Source organism: Phocoena phocoena, chromosome 20 (genome assembly GCF_963924675.1).
Source record: "Phocoena phocoena chromosome 20, mPhoPho1.1, whole genome shotgun sequence".
Lineage (NCBI taxonomy): Eukaryota > Metazoa > Chordata > Mammalia > Artiodactyla > Phocoenidae > Phocoena > Phocoena phocoena.
The window spans coordinates 31,622,882-31,643,166 of NC_089238.1; the positions used below are offsets into that span (position 1 = coordinate 31,622,882).

General features: G+C 53.3%; 1 protein-coding gene across 4 annotated transcripts in view; it reads left to right on the forward strand.

Moving 5' to 3' along the window:
* The window catches only part of SLC12A3 (solute carrier family 12 member 3), a 35,635-nt gene extending 15,889 nt beyond the window's left edge, over positions 1–19,746 (forward strand). For 2 of the 4 annotated variants that reach the window (XM_065899290.1, XM_065899291.1), the window contains exons 15-27: positions 660–759; positions 1,242–1,353; positions 1,694–1,834; positions 2,861–2,967; positions 4,424–4,506; positions 5,652–5,699; positions 5,816–5,818; positions 6,420–6,521; positions 7,419–7,530; positions 9,853–9,939; positions 12,458–12,593; positions 14,078–14,145; positions 19,326–19,467. In XM_065899290.1, the coding sequence (XP_065755362.1) occupies positions 660–759; positions 1,242–1,353; positions 1,694–1,834; positions 2,861–2,967; positions 4,424–4,506; positions 5,652–5,699; positions 5,816–5,818; positions 6,420–6,521; positions 7,419–7,530; positions 9,853–9,939; positions 12,458–12,593; positions 14,078–14,145; positions 19,326–19,467 (1,241 nt within the window). Of the gene's footprint in view, positions 1–659; positions 760–1,241; positions 1,354–1,693; positions 1,835–2,860; positions 2,968–4,423; positions 4,507–5,651; positions 5,730–5,815; positions 5,819–6,419; positions 6,522–7,418; positions 7,531–9,852; positions 9,940–12,457; positions 12,594–14,077; positions 14,146–19,325 lie in introns of all 4 variants that reach the window. The other 2 variants (XM_065899288.1, XM_065899289.1) reach the window with 2 other exon arrangements.
* The last annotated feature ends 539 nt before the right edge of the window (positions 19,747–20,285 follow it).

Here is a 20,285-nt window from a genome sequence, read left to right on the forward strand (position 1 = left end):
TGCCCAGAGGGTCACGCGTCCCTTCTCGCCCTGAGGCTGCCAAGCCGTCCTGCCTGTCAGCTCAGCCAGAGGGCCTGCCTCAGGCGCTGTGCTCTCAAGGGCCCCCCCTCTGGTGCTCCAGCCTCATCCCTTCCCACGGGTTGAGGAGCCCCCGGGAGTGTGCCCACTCAGAGCCCACACCTCTACTACTAGACCACCCCCCACCCCCGGACACGCAGGACCTGACATTGCCTGCCCAGGTCCATCCTCCTGAGAGTGGCCGACCCACTGGTGTGCACACCAGACCGAGGGCTGCCTGACTGAAGGGCAGCCAGCCCAAGCCTGGACGTGTGGGCGGGGATGTGTACACGCATGCAGGCAAGGATCCCAGGGTGACAGCAATCTGGGGGTGGGATGCAGAATGCCGGGAAAGCCTAGCGCTCTAAAGTAGAACCCGGCCTTCCAGGTCATTGTGAAGATCTTTTCGTCAAGGGAGGAGAATGTCTTGTAGAGTCGTTAGCTTGATGCATAATGTTTAAACGTGTAGCCATATTGCATGTGCAAACGTTAGGAACAGATCTACAGGCTGTCTACCTGCTCCCACGGTGCTCGGTTCCTGAAGGTCAACATATGTATGTCTGGTTTCTCCCATGACTTCTAACCTTGCACACGCCCCTCAGAGGTGAACTGGGGCTCCTCGGTACAGGCTGGCTCCTACAACCTGGCCCTGAGCTACTCGGTGGGTCTCAACGAGGTGGAGGACCACATCAAGAACTATCGGTGAGTGCAGCCTTGCGGATGCCTGGGAGGCAGGGCTGGCCGTGACCCTGCTCCGGGATGCTCCAGGCCAAGGCCTGTCACCTGACCGGCAGACTCATGGTGGGCATGGCCCCCTGGCAGAGAGGAAACAGGGTGGAGGAGCACTGCTCAGCAGTCAGGAGACCAGGGCTGACGCTGCCCAGTGGGGACCAAGCAAGTCTAGTGACTTCTCTGTACCTAAGTTTCTACAGCGGAATATGCTCTGGGCAATACAAATGCAAAGGGCAATACAGTCGTCCCTCAGTATCTGCGGGGAATTGGTTCCAGCCCCACCTCCCCACCCCCACCCCCAGTCCCTTATATAAAAAGCCTAGCATAGTTAGCCCTCAGTATCCGTGGTTCCACATCCACAGATTCAACCACCACCCTTGGAACTCCAGGGGCACCTCCAGACCCCCAGCTCTGTCCTGACGGCTCACACCCTTTTCCCTTCCCCTCCTCAGCCCCCAGTGCCTGGTGCTCACGGGGCCCCCCAACTTCCGCCCGGCCCTGGTGGACTTTGTGGGCACCTTCACCCGGAATCTCAGCTTGATGGTCTGCGGCCACGTGCTCATTGTGAGTGCCCCCTGCAGGGGGGCGGGGCTGTACTCCTGGAGGAGCCCCTGGGCACCAGGTCCACCCCCGGGGGCAGCAGGAGGGGCTGTGGTGCCCAGGACAGGTTCTCTCCCTCCCCCATCCCTCTCCCTGGCTTGCCCACACTGTCCTGCCTCTCACCGGCTCCTTCCATCTTCCTTCCACCCCTCCCCCTCCCTCCTCCTCTGCTTTTCCTCCCCTAATTCCATAAAGGAGAACCAGCAATGAGCTCAGGGGACAGCCTCCAGGGCAGGAGAGGGGCTGAGTCCCAGGCCAGAGGGTGAAGGCCACCCCTGATGTCACCTGCCCCTGTCACCCACAGGGACCCCGCAAACAGAGGATGCCTGAGCTCCGGCTCATCGCCAACGGGCACACCAAGTGGCTGAACAAGAGGAAGATCAAGGCCTTCTACTCCGACGTCATCGCTGAGGACCTCCGCAGCGGTGTCCAGATTCTCATGCAGGTGCGTGGGCCCGGGGCTCCCTCACAGGACTTAGTTGGTGTGATGACTTGGAAGGCGGGATGCCGTGAAGGGCTAGTTGAAGCCCCTTTTGCTGCAACAGGAGTCCCGCCTTTCTTGCCTTTCCAGATGTGCTGATTCAGGACACTTTCTCAAAGTGCCCAGGGCCCGGGGAAACTGCTTTGGAGGCCTGTGGGAGCTGATGACACATTTTGTGATTTTGGTTTTTTTGAGATATAATTTATACACAGCAAACTGAAATAGTGTATAGTTTGATAAATGTTTACATATGCAGACACTGCTCAGTGCTGTGAAACCACCGGTCAGATCAAGTTCTAGAACATTCCACCGGGCAATTCATTTTACTGTTCAGTTTTTTCATTTGTAATGGGATGCATAAATAAAATAACAGTTGTTAATTCTGAGTCAACATAGGGGAATCCTTTTCAGTATTTCTCAAAGTTAGAAAAAAGAGCATACGCGGTCTCCTTTTGGGATTATAAAAATATTTGGAGAGTAGGTAGGAGTTATGATTGCACAATATTTTAAGTATACTAAGCGCCACTGAATTATACACTTTTAAATGGTTGATTTTCTGTTATGTAAGTTTCACCTCAAAAAGTAAAAAAAAATTTTAACATGAAAAAAAAGAGAAATATAAAAGATGTAAGGATTAGACGACCCAGGAATACTCCAAGCTTGACATCCAAATTCAAGTCCCTTGTTATAAGAAATAATTTACTAGAGAAGCTGGAGCTAGGATAATCCAGAACTTATGGGACAGTCCAGCCGCTGGCCCCGGCTTGGAGAGGCCGCAGGGGAATAGCTCTGGCTGTAGCTTCACCTTTCTCGTGGGTGTGTCCAGGCAGACAGGACCCTGAACTGGCAGATGTGTTTCCTAAGCCCCCATGACATGGCAGAGAGGACAGCTGGGGCTGAGATGGAGCCCCACCCTAGTCACAGAACAGAGCCCCATGGGGCCTGTGGCCTGGTTCCTCACCTCATCCCCTCCCACCCCCGCCACGGCAGGCTGCAGGTCTCGGGAGGATGAAGCCCAACATTCTGGTGGTCGGGTTCAAGAAGAACTGGCAGTCGGCTCACCCGGCCACAGTGGAAGACTACATCGGCATCCTGCAGTGAGTGAGGGCATGAGGGAGGCAGAGCCTGTGGTCTCTCAATTTGGGCCTTCGGAGTTTCCTGGGCCTTGGGAAGTAGAGGGGCAAACAGTGGGTGCTGTAAGAAGCTGAGTCCACTCGTTCGAAGCTGAGGAAGAAAAAGACAGTCTGAGGGTTCCCCACTCTGACCTGTGAGTCATAGACACCAAGATCAGCAGAAATAGGCAGGTAACACAGTGAAGTGGGCCCAGAGTGGGCATTAGGGAGCAGTGGGGATTGTGGCAAACTGGAGAGAACAGCTGCTATTTGGCTCCAGCTAATCGTGCCCAGGCAGAAATGTGGGCCCCGTGTTACTAGATCTAGTTTTTCAGAGAAGATGAAAATGTGGGTTTTTAGGTGAAAATCTTGTGTCCACCTGGAGGCTGCAGAAGACCTGCAGATGGCCAGCTCTCAAGCTGTGAGGTGGTACCTCTGAAACCAGGCCTCCGAGGAGGCGACAAGCTTGGGAGATTGAACCAGGGGTTTAAACTCCCTAGGGATTTTAGGGTTAATTCCAAACTCTTTCTCCTTCAGCTCTTGCTGTGCAAGGTCCAGAAAATGCCTACCTGAGTTGTTTTCTGCATTGACGCGGTACAGAGAGGCAGTGTGTAGGAGCATTTAAAGAACACGAGGCTGAGTGTTGGGGACCTGGGCCCTGCTTCCAGGTCTGCTGTGAACCAGCTGTATGACTCTGAGCAGTGCATCTCACTGCCTCTAACAAAATTACAACAGGAGGCGGTGTATACCTGCTTTTCAGGAACCCCCAGCTTCAACATGCCGAAACTCCAAATTGCTGGGGCCTGAAAGGCCCCTGTCCCAGTGATGTGTAATTAAAGGAGTCCAGAGAGGGCAGTGCTTAGCCTATTAGATTAGCCCTAGTGCTGGGCTCTTGGGCACTGTGTCAACCAGGCAGTAAATATACTTGTGAGGTAGGAGCCTTGTAGACATTTATATAGACAACCTATTGATGTCTTCATGAGCGAGGCCATTCTTGTGTGTATACCTGTCCTCAGGGTTTCCAGCCTCAGCTATTTAATTCTAATCCCAGTTGGCCACTTCCTTAGTGTGTGTCATGGGCAAGTTACTCCCTAAAACTCAGGTTTTGCATCTGTCAAATGGAGAGAGTAATTCCCATCCCCACCTCTGCTGGCAGAGTTGTGAGGAGTAGCTGCATGTATCAGGAGGACAGGGCCTGGCCCTAAGACTGGTCTGACTCAGTTTTCCCCAAGTACAGGGTCTGTAGGATCCATAGTGCCACAGATGGTAGAGCTAGTGAGGTCCTGGGGGCCTTTCCAGTCCTGCCTGCACATTATACAGATGGGGAGACTGAGGCCCAGAGAGGAGGAAGGGTATGGGGGGAGGCAGGGTCAGCTCTAGACACCTGGCCTGCTGGGGGCTGGGGCCAAGGGGAGGCTGACCCCACCTCCTCTCTTTCCAGCGACGCTTTTGATTTCAACTACAGTGTGTGTGTCATGAGGATGCGTGAGGGGCTCAACGTCTCGAAGGTGATGCAGGCGTACAGTGAGTACACACCCCACTTTCTTGACACCTCATCAAAATCAGAGCAGGATATCAGAAAGTTCTAGAACACTTTTTTTAAGTGGTACAGGGAAGACGGGGAAATTAGTAAAAAAAAAGTCACAGACTCCTAGAAAGTCAGCTTTTGATGTAGATCATCAGGTTTCTAAATGGAGAAACTGAGGTCCAGAAAGGGGATGTGACGAGCTCAGGGTCTTACTTCCAGCTGGGGCCAGAACCAGAACTGGACCCCAGAGGTCCCCGAATCACGATAAGAACTTTTGTAACCAGTGGGATAAAGAGGATCTAATAGCCAGGAAGAAAGAGAACAGGGGTGAGAGAGGGTCACGTAAAGACAACAGAGTATGAAAACACACCCAGAAAGGCCATGAAAACTGGGTGTTTTGGTCTCCAAAACCAGGATTGGGGCACTGAGTAGGGATGTGTGTTACATGTAAAGTCACATGTAAACAGGCAGATCTGAATGAGTAATTTTTAGAGGTGTGAAAGAAGGAACGCATATGAAGACAAACGGGGAGGCAGTGCTGAGGGAACCAGGAGGTGTGAACGCCCCACGCTGGCCTGAGTCTTGTTCATCCAGGTCACCGAGGGCATGCCTGGCACCCAGCAGTAGTTTACTGAATATTTATGCAACCAGAATTTACAGAGCAGTGGCCACACTCCTGACCGAGGCTGCTCTAGGTGCTGGGCGTGCAGCAGGGAGCAAAACAAAGTCTGCCCTTGAGGAGCTGACATTCAGGCGGGAAACACACGGACACAGGACTCACTTCAGGCAGCGACAGCGTCCTGAGGAGGTGTCCTGAGGAGGCGTCCTGAGGAGGCCAACACAGGGCATGAGGGCAGGAGGGCCTCTCTGAGGAGGGGGCTTGTGGCTAGAAGGGGAGGGCTGGGGAAAGAGGGCTCCCGGCCCAGGGACCACTCACCACGCCACTCACCACTGAGGCCTGGTGGGAAGGAGCGTAGCCTGTCTGAGCAGCAGAAGGAAGCCGGGTGGGGCCGAAGCATGAAAGGAGGCAGAGGCCAGATCTGTGGAAGCTGAGAGTCAGGACCTTCTTCCCAGGGTAAGGGGGAGCCCGGAAGAGCCCCAGGCAGGAGAGCCTGGGAACAGAGCTCCCCCTTTTTTGCAGTTAACCCCGTGTTTGACCCAGCAGAGGATGGCAAGGAAGCCAGAGCCAGTGGAGCCAGGCTGTCTGTCTCCGGCACGGGTCAGTCCCACCCACTCAGAGGCTCAGGGCGCTCTCACCCTGGGAACAGCTAGTGACAGGCCACCGGGGAACTTGGGCAAGGGCAGGAGGTTTTTGCTTGTGACAGTGGTGCCTGAGACCCCTGGGATTAAGCAACAGGGAGTCGGGGGGTGGGGCGGGGAGCAGGATAAAGACTGCCAGCCCTGCTGGAGAATTCAGTGTCCAGGCATCATGGGACCCCTACCCAGTGAGCTCTGGAGCCCAAGTCCCAACCCCTCTGAGGCCCCCCTGGCCAGGCTCCAACCGGGAGGGGCAGCGATTCTCTGGCAGGCAGGGGAACCTGCAGTGCAGGAGCTGGGGGCATCCTGTGTGCATCTGTGAGGGGCACAGTGGAGTTGTTAAGAGAATGACCCCAACCCCCCCAGTGCCAACCAGAATCCCAGGAGAGAGAAGCTGGGAGCAGGGGAGGGGCGCATCCCAGCCCTGCCCATCCCGGGTCCCTGCTCCTGGAGTCTCGGCATCAGGAGGGCCCATTGGCGGTGTTCCGGGCCAGTCCCCCAGTGCATGCCTGCAGCAGGGGCTTCCGGCCACCACGTGCACAGCCCCAGTGACGGCAAGCCCACCTCCCAGGGCAGCTCGCTCTGTTTTCAGACACACTCGGGTATTTGGATGGGCTCTGCTCCCACGTGACCTGCCCCTCTGCTCCTGCAGTGGAACCCGAGGGCCTGGTGCAGGAAGAGCAGGCCAGCACCATCTTCCAGTCGGAGCAGGGAAAGAAGACCATCGACATCTACTGGCTATTCGACGATGGAGGTCAGCGCCCCCAGGACGCCGGATCCCCCCGAGCCGTCTCCCCTCTATAACTTACTCTCTCAGCATGCCCCTCCTGGTCACTCTCGACAAGGCTTCTGGTGGGACCTTGGAGCCCAGCAAAGGGAAATAGGGGCCCCTGGGCTCACAGGAGCCTGGCTGGGCCCCTCTCTTGGCCCCATGCTTTTCAACTTTAAAATGGGAGACTTAGGGGAGCAGCTGAGGTCAACATGAGGTGGAACCTTCAGACTGGACAGGCCCTTGGGGTCACAGGCACATGACATAAATGGGAGAGATGGCCTGGTGCACAGGAAAGCTGTAGGGATATCCTTCACTTCCCAAAGAAAAACACTCTCTCCCATTTTTCTTAAAGCATGTCATTCTCAGCTTTATTGTTCCCACCCTGATTGAGTCCTAGATACAGAGAAAATGTCTGTTCCAGTAAGATATATCCTGTTGTATACAGGATGTGATAGATAGTATTGAATGAGCACTGACTGTATGCTTGACACTAAGTGCTTGCACGGGTTAACCTAGCGCAATCCCCAGGTAGGAACGATTATTAACCCCCTTTACCAAGAAGAAACTGAGACACAGAGTAGTGAAGTCATTTGTGGATTACACAGTGATAAGTGACGGCGATCTAGATTTACGTGTGAAATATCCCAATTGTTAAATGCCAGCTCACTTGTTTAAAAGCATCGTGCAGGCCACATAAACCCCAGCCCACAGAGCCCCGCGTTTCACCCCTGGTTTAGTCTGGCACACTCATTACAGAGGTGGGTACACTGAGGTCCAGAGAGGGGAAGCGGTTTGCTAGTGGCAGAGCGGGGCGGGAACTCAGAGAGGGCTGGATCCTGAGAGCATTTTCCTCTTGACTCACGAGACCCTCCTTGCCAGGCCTCACCCTCCTCATCCCCTATCTCCTCCGCCGCAAGAAGAGATGGAATAAATGCAGGACCCGCGTGTTCGTGGGGGGCCAGATCAACAGGCTGGACCAGGAGAGAAAGGCGTAAGTGGGGGGCACTGTGTGGGTCGCGCGGGAGCGGTAGATGTCACCCCAGCACTGCCCCAGCCTGCCTCCCCCACTCCACTGCCCCCGGGGGCTTGCCCCTCTCAGGTCACAGCTGTGGTGAGGAAGCTCTGGGCAGGAGCAGGTTTCTCTCCATTTCAGAGGTGGTTTTGGTGTCCTGTCCCCCTTTAATAAGATGCACATGCCCTAGTCCCGGCCATGACAGGGAGAGCTGTTAAATTTTAAACCCACAAACCTCAAGGAGATTTGTGTGAAATGAAGGATGGAGAAGGCCCCTCCTCCTCAGAAATGAGGCGGAGCTTAGAATCTTTCAGGGCAATGTCCCCCCAAGCTTGAGTATGCTGCCCGTGGTGAGACCAGAGGTGACTTCAGTGGCCAGGATAAGGGGCAGAAAATCCTGAAGAATCTCTTGGTGAGAAGTGACTTAATTCTCCAATTCTGTGGCTGATTCTCTGTCTAAACAAGAGGAAGCAGGCCTGGCTGGAGTGCTTGGCAGGAAATGGGATCCACCAGAATTTAGTGACATTGGTTTACTGGCTTTATTGGTCATATCTTTCTGGCAAGAGATGCTGGTTTTCTGTTTAAATTGTGAGGACAATTTCCTTTCAGGATGTATCTAAGTAAGAATGTGAGTTGACTTAAGCTGAGAAGGAAGTAAATAGTAGGCAGGTACACAGGTGTGGAGGTGGCAGGAAGTGGGCAGGTGGCACATATGTGCCTAGATTTGGGCACCTGCTTCTTTAGAGCAAGGTCAAGTGAGGTCTAAGGTTGTAGGATGGAGGACTGCTGGAGGGTGCAGCCGGGCTGGGAAGGACGGGGTGGGTGGCTTGCCTCAAATCATGCAGTTAATTAACCAGAGAGAAAACCCTGTCCAGCCTTTAGTGCCCGCCATGACGCCCCAGGGTCAGGACCCCGTGGCTTGTGCCACTTTAGTCCTGTGCCAGGACCACATCCCCACCACGAATCACCCACTGCGTGAGTTAAGGGTGACCAGCAATCCCATCTCGTTGTCCTCACCCCCCACTGAGAATTTCTCTACCAGAGGGCCCTTCTCAGCAATGCAGAGGAGAGCACTGCCTGGGAGACGTAGCATCCACTTCCCTGTGCTCTCCAAAAGATAAACACACCTCGAAGGCTGCTTTGCCCTCTCGGCTTCCTGTTCCAGCTCCAACTGAAAGCTGGGTTCAGCAGGTTTAGTTTAGTTCAAGGCTGCAACACTGTGGGGTCACAGGATGTCTTTCAAGCAAAGGGTGTGAAATCTCCTCTGCCCCCCAGCTGACTCTTGACCAGGCCACGTCCTCTGCCTTCCTCATGACTGCCTCCACCCAGGCCCTGCCCAGGCCTGCCAACCAGCACTGCACACCAAGATGTTTGCCCACAGCTCTGCATTCCTAAGTTCACTCCCAAGTTCAGGGACCAGCAGTGGCTTCACAGCTGGGCCCCAGCCTGCTCTGTCGGGCTTATCTCCTTTTGGTCCCCTAGCGTGCTCCACACCATGCCCTGCACCCTCATGTCTTTGGTCATTTGGACTCCCCTCCTGGGGTGCTCACTCCCCACCACCTAGTCCTGGGGCATCACCAACACGTGTCCTGCCCCGGGATTCTGATGCAATGGGCGGGCTGGGGCCGAGGCACGGGTACTGTTTGGAAGGCTCCTTGGGTGATTCCAGTGCGGACACCCTCTTTGGCCTATAAGTCTTACCCACCACTCACCATCCAGCCAGATCACCAGCTCCTCTGTGAAGCCTTCCCTGACTGCCGCAAACCACAGTTGGCGTCTCCTCCCTGTGGATGCAAAGTCAGGGCCATCTGGCTTGCTGCTCCTGGTTCTGTACTCAGTTCATGTGTGTTATCTGTTTCCTCAGCCACCTGAGGAGTTTCCTGCAGTTCGCCTCCCGTCCCTTAGACCCTTCCTTCTCAAAGTGTGGCCGGTGAACCAGCAGGCCTCACATAACCTGGGAGCTGGTGAGAAATGCAGAATCTCAGGTCCCAGCCCAGACCAGCTGGGTCAGAATCTGCCCTGTAACACAATCCCCAGCAGGTGCTCAGACATTAAAATGTGAGGCGCCCTAGTCCAGAGGTGGCCACCAGATACTTAGGACAATTCCTTTCCCATGTCACTCATCATCACCTGACCTGCTTTATCAATATTTATTTATTGTCTGCCCTCCTCCCAGGTTAGAATGTAAACTCCCCGAGGGCAGGGTTTGTTTTGCTTGCTGCTATATCCTCCACAGGAGCTCAATAAAAACTCATTGAATGAATGAATACATTAAAAAAAAAAAAAATCTCCATCTCCCAGGATCATTTCTCTGCTGAGCAAGTTCCGGCTAGGATTCCACGAAGTTCACATCCTTCCCGACATCAACCAGAAGCCGCAGGCTGAGCAGTGAGTTTTCTGTGCTGGGGGTTCCAGGCAGAAGGGTCAGCCCTTTCTCTCTGGTGAACCAAGGGCAAGGACATGGTCCTTCCTGCCCCCACCTAGACTGGGCTCATGGAAAGAAAGAGGAAGGGTCGAGTGTGCAGCCGTTAATTTCTGTTTGTGTCTCTTCCCCCTGCCTGCTGGTCCTTTGCATATCAGAGCTGTGGTCTTTGCCAGAAACACACCTGGGCGGGAGGCCAAAGAATGTTCACATTTATGCTTTATCACACACCAAGTGTTTTTGAAGCTCTTACTGGTACAAATCATGGCTATCCTGCCCCTCGAGCAGAAGCCGGTGTTTCATCTGCCAGGGACCCCCCCACCTACCCCACAGACCTGGGGGCTGAGGGAGTCTCCAGCTTCACACTTCAGGAACCCAGGCTGCTTGCTATTCACAAAAGGCTGATTTTACCTACACTGGTTTTCTTCAGATTTGTGGCTTCTGCCTGCTTGTAGCTTCCGAGCTCTTCCTGCGTCTCGAACTTTCCCTGCAGTCCCAATCCGCTACAAGCTGCCTCCTTCCTTCTCTGGGTGTTGCTTAATTTAAGTGCCTAAAAAAGGGACCGTGACTGGCCCAGCTCACCCCTTCCTGCCAAGCTAAGGTAAAGGCCACTGGAAGGCCTATTTCTTGGCTACCTTTGGTCCAGTTGGCTGTGGCCAGGAATGGCAGAATCATATGCTAAAGGGTAGCTCCTTCTGCAGGGGCCATGGCAGAGGCACGTCCCCTCCACGGGGCTGAGGGATGCTGGAGCAAACAGAACGGAAGGTGCAAAGGCCCTGAGGCAGAAACATGGCGGCTGCGGCCCCTGATGTTATATTAACCCACTGGCACTTGGAGGGGGGAAGATGTTGAATGGTCTGAGGGACCACTCCCCCTGCCTGCCCATGCAATGGCAAGTGGGCGGACTTTAAGCAAACTCCTGTGTGAATTTGTATCAGGGCTCAATTGTGGGGCCAGAAGGGATGATTTACTCTCCTAATGGTTCAATTTTATATTCTTAAAAGAAGACATTTACAATAGGATTGCTTTATCTCAATCTGTCTACGTGAGGTTTTCCAGGACTCTGTCTTCTCAATAAAGTAAGGTCTGTCCTGACCTCTTTAACCCTTGTTTACCTGGAGAGGGAAGGAAATCAAGAAGAGAAGAAAGGAACTATTTAATAGTGATGGATATACTGACTCTCCCATTCTCTCAGGGCTGTGCTTGAGCTGCAGGGGCAGAGATGAGGAAATTGCAGCCCTGCCCTGCAGGGTTTACCCCGGCTTAGGTGTAGGGAGGACATCAAGAGCCATCAGAATGCTGCAGACAGGGGCCAGAATGCACAGGAGGATATAGGGTCGTCTCTGCTGGTGGAGGAGCAGAGCCTTGAGAAAGGCCGTGAACAGAGATGCGGGAAGACCTTCCTCAGTGGAGAGGATCGCGCAAGCCAGCGTGCAGACCGCATCCAGCACATATTATCTTTAAGCCCCCCTTTGCCCCTGCATCTGCCTCCACCTCCTGGACCATTTCTCTCCTCCCTTGCACAGCCAACCTTCTCCAAAGTGATGCTACACTCTTTGTGGCCGCTTCCTCCCCATCCCTCATTCTCCAGCTCACTCCAGTCTGGCTGCCCTCCCACTGCTCCACTGAAATCACTCTCTCTAGCCTCGGCCATGACCTCCGCACCACCAGATCCACAGAGCCCACTGCTGTCCTCATCTTTCTCTGCCTCTCAGCAGCATTTGACACAGTGATCCTTCTTGAAACAGTCTTTCTTTTGGCTTCTAAGATGGCACCCTCTCCTGGTTCCCGCCTACCTCTGTGGTCCTCCTTTCAGTACCCTTTGCTGGCTCTTTCTCCTTTACCTGACTTATACTGGTTGGCATCCCATTCTCCCCTGCACTTGCCTTGCTCTGGACTCATGGGCTCCTTCACTGCTCCTCAAACAGCCCAAGCGTGCTTCTGCCTCAGGGCCTTTGCACCTTCAGTTCTGTTTGCTCCAGCACCCCCTACCCTATGCATAGCTGGTTTCAGAAGGACAGGCATCCTTGGGTCCAGGGAGGTCTTCTTGCCCAATTAGTCCCCATCCCGGTACTCAGTTTGTGCCTTCATAATACTTCCAATCTGTATTTATTTGCTTATTTGTTGCCCAGCAGACCGTGAGCTCTGTGAGGATGGGGTATGTTGTCTGGTTTGTTCACTGTTGTGTAGCACAGAGCCTGGCACAGAATAGTGCTCAGTAAATACCTGGGGGATGGACAGGTGGATGGAAGTGGATCACAGGTTGGTCTTCGTGGACAACTTGTGGAAGTTCTGTTGAAAGTCAGACCCACCCGTCAGCGCTGAATTCAACACAGAGGCTGCTTTGATGTAAAAGGCAGCATCAGAATGGGTTTTAGCCTGAAATGTATGTCCCCGTGGCACCCACTTCCATCTCCCTCTGAGGACCTGGTTCCCCTGGAAACGGGCATCTCACCTGGTCTCACTTGCTCTCTCTGTCCCCAGCACCAAGCGGTTTGAGGACATGATTGCGCCCTTCCGCCTGAATGATGGTTTCAAAGACGAGGCCACGGTCACGGAGATGAGGCGGGACTGCCCCTGGAAGATCTCGGATGAGGAGATTAACAAGAATAGAGTCAAGGTGCAGGAGAGAGAAGGGCCTTGCTGGTGTGGGGTGGGGGTCCAGGGGCTCCCAGGGGTCAGCACCTGTGCCCCATCTGTCCTGGGCTTCCTTAACCCCCTCCCCAACCCTCGATTCTACTCTCCCTGCCCCAAGCCTCTGAGGTGTCCTCAAGCCGTACATGCTCGGGCTGACGGGTGACCCAGTGGTTGATTTCGGAGCCTCCTTGGCGTGGGAGCCTGGTCCCCCTGCCCATTTTGAGTCACCGCCCCCTGGCCATGGCAATGGACTGCCTGGAGTCCTTCTCCCTCCCCTCCCCTGTTCCTCCATGTGTGCAGGAAGGGATGCATAAGGCAGGTGGTGAAGGTCAAGGCACAATTTGTCCTGTGGGCCAACAAAGCTGGCTGATCTTCTCCCCTTAGCTGTAGACCCCGCCCCGCTTCCCAGGCAGCATCTTCAGGACGCTGATAGGGCCTAAAGGAGAGTGGTGGATGCCAAGGCCATTTTTAGGTGGGGTGAGCAGTTGGGGGCCTGGGGACCACAGTTCTGCTTCCCGTGTGCTCTGGGTCAGTGGTTCTGAGGGGGCAGTGTGACATCTGGTGACTTCTGGAGACATTTTTGGCTGTCACCTCCGGTGGGGGGCAGACGGGATTGCTACTGTCATTTAGCGAGTAGAGGCCTGGATGCTGCTAAACATCCTCCAACCCACCGGACAGGTCCACAACGAAGAATGATTCCACCCAAAATGCCGACCTTGTGACATTTATGTGAACTCACTTCCCCTCGGTTTTCCATTCTCTCACGTGGGGTGTCCGTCCACTATGAGACCCTGAGTGTCAGTCGTTTCTGAACAATTTGGAGATAGGCCTTGGGGTGGGAGGGAGCCCCACACAACCCAGCACCCACCCCAGCTTTGGGGAATTCCCTGACCCAGCAGCCCTGAGGCCCCTCCCACAGCTGCCCAGATCCTTGGAAAATGCTGAGTAAAGCATTGTGTCCACAGAAGGCTCTTGCCTACTCTGTTCTGGGAGAGGTAGAGCAGCTCCACCCCTGCTCCAAGTCCGCCTGATCAAGTGCTTCCCCTGGCCTGGAGCTTTTGCATAGATTATCTCCCTCAGGCCTCCCCAAATTCCCCGGGAGAGGGCACTGTTGTACCCATTGCACAGCTGTGGACAGTGACGCTCAGGGAGGTGAATTACCTGCTCAGGCTCTCTGCTAGGAACCCTCAGGGCTGAGATTTGAACCCAGCTTTCCCAGCCATGTGAGGGGTTCTTCCCTGCCATGATCCTGCTGGTCATGGTAATAAAGTCAGGAAGGAAACACCCAGGGGGCTTCTCCAGGAGGTGAGCTTGGCATTCACTTACCTTCTTGTGGGTGGGAGAGTCTATAATAATTTAGGGGCAACAATTCACACACCTGGTTTGAGATGTTCAAAGAGGCCACTGGGCTTGGCCGGGACCACTCACCAGACATGGGAAGTGACCACGTGGCTTTTCCTCGCCCAGTCCCTTCGGCAGGTGAGGCTGAACGAGATTCTGCTGGATTACTCCCAGGATGCCGCTCTGGTCATCATGTAAGTAGTGCCCTGCAGAAGGAGAAGTCTGTCACCGAGCCCAAATGTGTCAGCTCTGCAGGGGTGGCCACTGGCTGAGGACCCAAGCCTTCCCCCGTGAGGATGCAGGGCCCCAAGCTCCTTTAAACACAGCCCGGGTGGGTTCTCAGCATGTGACCGGGCCTGCATCTGCCCCATGCCCCTCGCCTGAGCGCCAGCTGGCAGAGGTCTTGGGGCCCTAGTGTCCCGGGTCTCACCGACTCCCCTCACCACCGCTTTTCCCTTATCCACTGCTTTTTCCTGCCAAACTTGGCTTGACAAAGGGGACCCAGCTCATTCCAGAAGAAAATCGATTCCTAGTTGTTTGGGAACCACCCAGCCCTCCTTGGCCACCGGCCACCCCCAACTGATGTTGGTGCCAGGTCTAGGCAGTGGAAGCAGAGCCCGGCCCCAGCCCTGGCTGTTCCAGTCTCCGTGCCTGTCAGCTCCTTGAGCTTCCGTTGCTGCTGCTTGTGTCTGGTTAGGAGCTGCCTTGCTAGGGCAGGTATTGGCTGAGGCTGAGTGGAAGATGAGGGGAAGGTAACAGTGGCACAGGGAGTCTCAGGGTGGCAGACCATGGCTGGGAAAGGCCCAGCTCAAGAGGCAATGTGGGCATTTGCCAAGCGGAGTACCTGACATTTCCTGGGGTGAGCCACCTGCGGATTCCGGATTCCGCAGGACAGCAGGGAAGCCTGTGGAACCTGTTTGTTCGTACCCAGAAATCAAGATGGAGCACGCGATTTCTAGGGCCCCGCGTGCAATGAAAAGGTGGGGCTCCTTGTTCAAAAGTGATTAAGAATGTCAAGATAGTGATAGCAGAGCATGAAGCCCAGCCTGGGACCCTTCTCAGTGGGGGACTTTGTGAATGCACAGGTGGCTGCCCACGAAGATGGCTCTATGAAGCCATGTTTCCTGGAGCTTTTAGGAAGATCATTTTTTGTACAAAGAAAGTGCTTCGTGTTGCCTTTGATGTGGGGACTGTGGTATAAGGAAAGTGGGTTTATCTCCAAGCCTCTGGCTAACATCTTGCAGAAAATGTTTCTAGGGCCAGGTTAGCCTGGCCGTTGACTGGGTCAGACGGCAAGACGGTGGCAATGGCTTCATCCTGGAATGGCTCCCCGACTTTCCCTGGGTGTGGTACCTGTTGTGTGCCAGCCAGGGGGTGTGGGTGTGCCAAACCACCTCTTCCTGAGTGCCATCTCCAAAACAGATTTGCGTTTTGTCTCTGCCATTGGCCGGCACGCTGTGTGGCCTTGGACAGGTAACCCTCCTTCTCTGAGACTCAGTTTCCCTGATTATAGAGAAGAGTTAAACTAAATTATTTCCAAGATTCTTTTTCACGCTAACATGCTATGATTCTAAGTTTATTCGCTGCTAAAATGAGTCCATCTCTCAAGCAGTAAGATGAGGAATTTCATCCAAGGAGGTGACTACCTGCTGGCACCTCTCCCTTCCCACTCCTCCATGCCCTGGATCTCATAGGGAAAACCAATCCCCCACCCACCAGTCTTTGTGGGATTGGCTGATACAAATAATCAGGAGTCCAGTCACCTTAGAGAAGAGGCCTGCACACAGCGTCCCACCGCATGGCGCATGGCGGCAGCCGCAGCTGTTGCCCAAGGGGGCCCTGGCTGTCAAGCCAGCTCCACTGGGAGGGCACAGCAGCTGCGCTGCTCAGTCTCCAGCCCGGAGACGTGCCCGTAAAAGTTCGCTCTGAGGGTCACCTTCATCAGAACCACCGGGAGACCGTGGAAAACGGCAAATTCCTCAATTCCTTCCAGATCAGGGCCTGGGGTGGGGCCCAGGAGCCTGCATTTTGCAGAAATTCTAAGGATGAAAAAACCCTCCCAAGCCTCCATGAAATGACAAAAATCACATTTTCCAGCACGTCAGCGCGCTTGGATTCTAGAGCAGCTTTGAGGCAGAACCGGCTCGATTGCCCTCTGATAGTCAGCGGTTTATCTGCTTAATGCCCGCATTTGAGCTCAGCCTAACCTGCGCTGCCGGTAAAGCCGCCTTGTAACCAGCCCAACAGACTTTGACCACACTGACAGCCTACTTCTGGCATAACTTTTGGGTCTAGACCCCTCTTTCTTCTATAAAGGCTCCCTCCTCAAAGCCAAACAGTAGTAGTCAAAGTAATAGTAATCGACATTGCATTTTATCGGTTGAGCCTCTATGACACTCAAGGCATTGGGCCTTATTTTATTTTTTTATTTTTAAACATTTATTTTGAAGTATAGTTGATTTACGATGTTGTGTTAATTTCTGCTCTACAGCAAAGTGATTACGTTATACATATATATATATATATATATATATATACATTCTTTTTCATATTCTTTTCCATTATGGTTTATCATAGGCTATTTTTTTAAGGTTTTTTTTTTTTTGATGTGGACCATTTTTAAAGTCTTTATTGAATTTGTTACAGTATTGCTTCTGTTTTATGTTTTGCTTTTTGGCCATGAGACGTGTGGGATCTTAGCTCCCCAACCAGAGCTCGAACCCACACCCCCTCCGCTGGAAGGCGAAGCCTTAACCACTGGACCGCCAGGGAATTTCCTATCACAGGATATTGAATATAGCTCCCTGTGCTATATACAGTAGGACCTTGTTGTTTATCCATTCTACGTATAATAGTTTGTATCTGCTAATCCCCAAATCCCAACCCACTGGGCCTTATTAATTTTCAAAACTCTATGAAGTGGTTCTATTTTACCCCCATCCCCTCCACAGCGCACACACTTAGGAGATGAGGAAACTGAGTCTCAGAGAAATTCAGCACCTGCCGGGATCTCACAGCTGTCAAGTGGCAACTGGGTTTTGAAGCCTGAGATGCTGATTCTGAAGCACGGTTATATTTCCGCATCTAGGTTTGATCCAAGGCTGCCTTTCTTTGTGGCTAAGAGATGCAGTTCTAAACAAGAAGCTCCTTTGTTCTGGAGCCGCTTTATTTCTAAAGATTAGCAGCTTACAGCACACACATCCTGTGAACATAAATAGAGTGTGTCATTGGCTGACACTGGGGGAGACTGCCGAGGGAATCAGCAGCATGGACAGGTGCACAGGGTCCGCTCCGGGAGGGAAAGGCCACAGCAGGAGCTATGGGAGTCCCCTGCCCTGGATAACGCAGCCACCAGTCCCCTCGTGGTCTTTGAAGTTTTTGTATTCAGTCCCAGAAAATGATGTAGAAGTTCCGGGAGGGCATTTCCAGCCTTTAGCGTAACTGTTAAATCAGGAAAGTTTGCTTTCCATATTCCCACTTCCGTTTTCCCTGGAAAGGCACCAGACAAACATAAACACAGTCTACTAACTAAAGTGACACTGGCTTAATGGAATGTCCTTGTTCCCACCGGGTTCCCCAATCCTGGGGACCTTGCTTTTTAAGGGAGGATAGTGTTTGTGGCAAGTGACGCTTTGAGGATGGAATTTTAAATAAGGGACAGCTGTTTAGGGGCCTCAATTCACCTTCTCAGTGGAGGTGGGAGTTGCAGTGAGCAGGGGCCGCTGGGATGGAAAGATCCCAGGACCTCGGGTCAAGTCCCAGCTCTGCCACTCACTGGCGGGCCATCTCGAGCTGGTAAATAGTCATGCGTGGTGACAGCACTGCTGACGCCGTGAAGCGCTTACTCTGTGCGAGCACTGTTATGCAGCACCCTTCCTAAGTTGGGTTTTTGTTAGAGCTTACAGGCATCCATGAAGGAGGCATGTGTGTTCTCACTTCGGGGAAGAGAAAACCGAGGCTCAGGGCCAGTGAGCCATTTGTCAAAGCCACGTGGCTGAGGGAGTGGCAAAGCCACGACTCCTACAGCTTCTCTGACCCCAGAGCCAGGCTCTGAAGCCCAGTGTCGCGCAGCACCCTCCTGGCTGCCCAGTTCCCTCAGCTGTTCCCCAGGGTGGTTCTGAGGTTCAGATGAAATAGTACCTGTGGATGTACTTTGGGAAAACAAAGTGCAGTCCCACGGAAGGTGCTGGTGCCCCAGCTTCACGTAGCGCCAGCTGGCAGCTGCGATGCTGCCACCTCCAAGAGCCAAGAGCAGGACGGCTGCAGGCATCACCATGTGTCTTTGGAATCTCAGTGTGGTAGAAAAGTCACTTGCCAACATAGCCGTGAAAATGTGGCTGAAGAGCATTCCCAGGGCATGTTGTTATTTGCGCAGCATTGCAGTTCGGACAAGGGGCCCTCCCCAGGCGACAACGGAGTCCTGCTCCCAGGGCCTTACCTACGGGGCAGGGAGCAGGACCAGGCCGCTCAGCTGAAACACGTGAACATATCACTTTGTTGTGGCCACAGGCAGGTGTGTAGCTGGAGAGGCGAGGCTGGCATGACCTGAGTGGTCGGATGAGTGGCATACAGCCTCACTGTGTCAGACTGTGTTCTAGGCCCAGGCGGATAAGACAGACCCAGCCTGCTCGTGAGCGGACATACATCTAGTGGGGGGAGACAGACAACACGCAAATAAATAAAAATAGGATTTGAGAGTGTGAAGTGCTATGAAGATAATGAAACAGGGTGACATGATGAAGAGAGATGGGAAGATGTTATCGAAGAGGGTGATCAGAGGAGGAGGTGCCCTTGAGCCAAGACCTGAGGGAATCAAAGGAGCCAACCTGGTGAAGAGCTGGGGCCACTGCCTTCTGGGTGGAAAGAACATCACGTGCCAAGGCCCTGGGGCAGGAGCAAGCTTGCCATTTTTTTCAGGAGTGGAAAGGAAGCTTCTGTGACTGTAGCGGTGTGAGCGAGGTTGCGGGTGGTGGGAGGTGAGGTTGTGGAGGCTGGTGGGGACCAGATCATGGGGACCTTGCAGGCCATGGCTTTGTTTAGAAATGCGTTGTGGGAGTTCCCTGGCGGTCCAGTGGTTAGGACTCAGCACTTTCACTGCCGGGGCTCAGGTTCGATATCTGGTCGTGGAACTAAGATGCTACAAACTGTGGGGCACGGCCAAAAAAAGAAAAGAAAAGAAATGCTTTGCGGCTGAAGGTACATTTCAGGTCATGCTTTCAAGGAGAGCAGCAGGTCATTCTTAGGGTGGCTGGGAAGAAAGAGCTCTGAAGGGGCCAATAAACAGAGACGCTGTTCAGAAAGCAAACCAGGAACTGGGCCGTGTGGGGAAGGCCCCTTGGTAATTCCCCATCTGCTGCTTCTTCCTGCCCCACAGCACCTTGCCCATAGGGAGGAAGGGGAAGTGCCCGAGCTCGCTCTACATGGCCTGGCTGGAGACGCTGTCCCAGGACCTCAGACCTCCGGTCATCCTGATCCGAGGAAACCAGGAAAACGTGCTCACCTTTTACTGCCAGTAACTCTGGGCTTGGCTGCGCCTGCCCAAAGCCGGGAGGCAGGGGGCGCCCACCTGTCCACGGGGACAGGACACATGCCCCAACGCACTTTAAGTGGTAGCATCTGATGATCTCATGGAAGAAGCTGGTAGATTTCCAAATTTCAGCTGGACCCCACTCCCATCAGACAAGTCCTCTTCTGGGCTGGAGAAGTAGCAGGTGGAGCTGTCTAGAAAACTCTCTGGTGGATTCATATTCCTTTTAAGTTTTCTTTTGCTCTTGATTACAACAAATTAAGATTTCAATCTTTGATTTGTATACAAATTTTAGTCAGAGTGCTGAGTGTGAATTTTGGCCTTTTCTACAGACCTTTCCTGGGAGCACCCCCTAAACACGCCTCCCCCCTCCAATATCAGGAGAGTGGGCACCCCACCTACAGCCCTTACAGGGGGAATACAGGGGCTCGTTGAGCCTCCATAACAATGCAAATTTATTTAACCACCTCTCACTTCCTTTGCTTTCAATAGCATGTCTTCAGTGTTTTGGTTGGTTCTTTGGTAGACCGGGACTTTCAAACATTTTCAGACTGCAACCCACAGTAAGAAATCTATTTTACATTGAGGTTTGGAACAAACACAGTGAAACTGAAGTGTCACAAAACAATCCTTATCCTTACTATGAGTGATGCACTTTGGTATTTTCTATTCTTTCTACTTCTTGTTCTCCTTTTAATGTTGGTTGCAATCCACTAAAATGAGTCTGGGATCCACTAATGGGTGCTGACTCATGATTTGGAAAATACAGCTTAGACTTTCCCCTGTGCCCTGTGTTTTTCTATACAA